This window comes from Penaeus chinensis, chromosome 28, assembly GCF_019202785.1.
Source record: "Penaeus chinensis breed Huanghai No. 1 chromosome 28, ASM1920278v2, whole genome shotgun sequence".
Taxonomy (NCBI): domain Eukaryota; kingdom Metazoa; phylum Arthropoda; class Malacostraca; order Decapoda; family Penaeidae; genus Penaeus; species Penaeus chinensis.
In genome coordinates, this window is record NC_061846.1 from 4,259,477 (window position 1) to 4,261,982 (window position 2,506).

The following is a 2,506-nucleotide window of genomic DNA, read 5'->3' on the forward strand; positions in this document are numbered from 1 at the left end:
AGTTTTAGTAACAAGGAGTCATACAGTAAATAGAAGTTTTAGACTAATTCGTGCAACTTAATTTACTTTCAAGATGTCTAAGTTTTGTTCAAGAAAACTTTATTTTAATTCAGTAAATATGTTTAGTTAAAAAGTTTACTCCCCAAGAAGTTTAGACTTAGTTCTAAATTTAAGGTTAGTTGTTTTTTTATTACAAAGCGTTTTAGTTTGTTCCAAGAAGTTTTGATTTAGTCCTAAAAGGCTTTAGCTTAGTTAAATTAAAGTTTAATTTATGTTAATATACCAATAGTACGTTGCAATGCTCTTTGTACTAAAGTCTAGATGCTTATTACAATTTTACCTTCTCCCTTTTACAGACAGTTTCGAATTCTCGTATTTAGATTATTTTAAAATATTTAATTTAAAGACAGCATTCAGTCCTCCGTATTGTTAAATTCCCATTTTTTTTTTTACAATTTCAACATCCACCATTTGCAGTCAGTTAAAAACTCTCGATTAACAATAATTCCAGGATCTTCCATAGACAAACAGTGCCCAACTCCCCATGTAAAACCATCTTTCCTTCAGTTTACACCCTCATTACCTTCCTTCATTTCCCTTCCGTTCGCCTTGCAGTCTGATGCGTCTGAGGGACACGGGGATCTTCCAGCGGCACTGGCGGCGGTGGCGTCCTCGACCCAGCAGCTGCGACGCCCAGAAGAGCCTCCAGGCCTTCACCCTCAACAACCTCATGACTGCCTTCCTCGCCCTCATCGTCCTGGCCATCGCCGCCTTCCTCACGCTGGCCTTCGAGCGTCTGACTAGTCGCTGTCGGGGCCTCGTGAGGGACGTGGACTTGGTGGCGACCGTCGAGACGAACACCAGCTGGACGAGGCTCCATAACCAGCTGTCGAGGATGACCCTGGACGTGTTCAAGGTCCAGACGACCTTCACGACGACTTTCATCAGGAAGGCGAGGGAGGAGAAGGGGAAGAAAAAGAAAGGGGAGGAGAAAGGGGACGTGGAAACGGGAAAAAGAGGAGCAAGAATCTGGAACGTAGAAGAAAGTGGGAGGAAGAGGAAGATGATTGCTCCAGAGATCGAGGAAGAGAGGGTGGTGGCGAAAAAGACGGAGGAAAAGGAAGAGGATGTGATAGAAGAAATGATTGAGGGAAATGAGAGAGATGAGGTGGCTGAGCTAGAGGAAGCCGGGCTGAGGAAAATCGCGACCATAAAGCTGAACAGTGGAATGTCTGACAAATTCAATCTGCCTGACATTTATTGATTCTCCAAACTTGAATTTTCTTTCCATTGTGTTACCGTTTCGTGTCAGCGTATTTTATTTGATTACCCTTACCAATTATCATGGCAAACATAAGATACAAAACTCGCATCTTCATCATCATCAAATCAACTTTGCAAAATGGTACCTGACTCTTGACAATGAAGGAATGGACGAATGAAGAAATCATGATTGTAGACTAATAAAGATTTCTTAATTTCTACTTCACAAATTTCTCTTTCAAGGTTATCAAAGCTAATGTGTGTGTAAATAAATTAATAAATAGATTTGTGTATATTTATATATATATATATATATATATATATATATATATATATATATATAATGAATACCAATATTGTCTAAGCTTTGATATTTTTGCTATTATTACCTTCGTTATTCAATATGCCATATCCATTATTAGACACAACCTTTTCCTTTCCATTATTACCAAGACTGTTTTCCCCTTCACTAAGATGATTCACAAAATACGTTATTAGGTTCTCTACACTTCTAATATCCGAGTGTTTCTTACAGAATATATACCTAATAGTATTACGATCTTATTCTTGCACAATAGTATGCTATTAACTTCCATGAAATGCAATTGCAAATTATTCATATTTTATGATATATCGTCATTGAACCTGCAATCACATACTAAAGAGTTTTTTGTCATTGATATTAAGTCTTTGATATTTTTTGTATGATCGCCTGACTGTATGCCGAGTATTTTTTGTAGTGTGTATTATCCTGTGGTGTACTGTATTCTAAATGTAGTGTAACCTATACTGCATACTGTATCGTTCTGTGTTGTACTGTATATGCATACCTCTTGCATTGCATTCATGTATTGCATTGTGTGTCGACTGTCTCCTGTGCTGGCAACTCTAATCGGTTGAAAGCGATTTGAAAACTTTGCTCAAACTTATTGTGTGGCCGCGGGTTTGCTGTGTTTCGGACATGAACGTACAAAAATGGCCAGCTTTTTTACCATCTTTTATTATCCTGTAAACCCAACTTTTGTGTGTTTGTCTATGAAATAAAAAAAAAGATAATTGTAATAACAAATATGATAATTGGTTAATTGGTTAATGGTTAAAAGCAAAATAAATGTGCTAGACATCTAAGGTCATGTAGCACTATAGTAAATGGTAGTGAAGGGTGGTTGAGTTAGTGATTAGTTGTCAAAGCTGGGCAAAGGAATTTACGAGTAAATGGGTTAAGGTTGGGTAAGGTAATGTA

At 37.5% G+C, this 2,506-nt stretch overlaps 1 protein-coding gene across 1 annotated transcript in view; it reads left to right on the forward strand.

Annotated features, from left to right (window-relative positions):
* LOC125039858 (probable glutamate receptor) overlaps window positions 1-2,249 on the forward strand; it is a 7,024-nt gene extending 4,775 nt beyond the window's left edge. Inside the window, exon 7 of the mRNA XM_047634168.1 lies at window positions 616-2,249. Coding sequence (XP_047490124.1) covers window positions 616-1,264 — 649 coding nt within the window. The 3' untranslated portion in view covers window positions 1,265-2,249. The remainder of the gene's footprint in view (window positions 1-615) is intronic.
* Window positions 2,250-2,506: the final 257 nt, after the last annotated feature.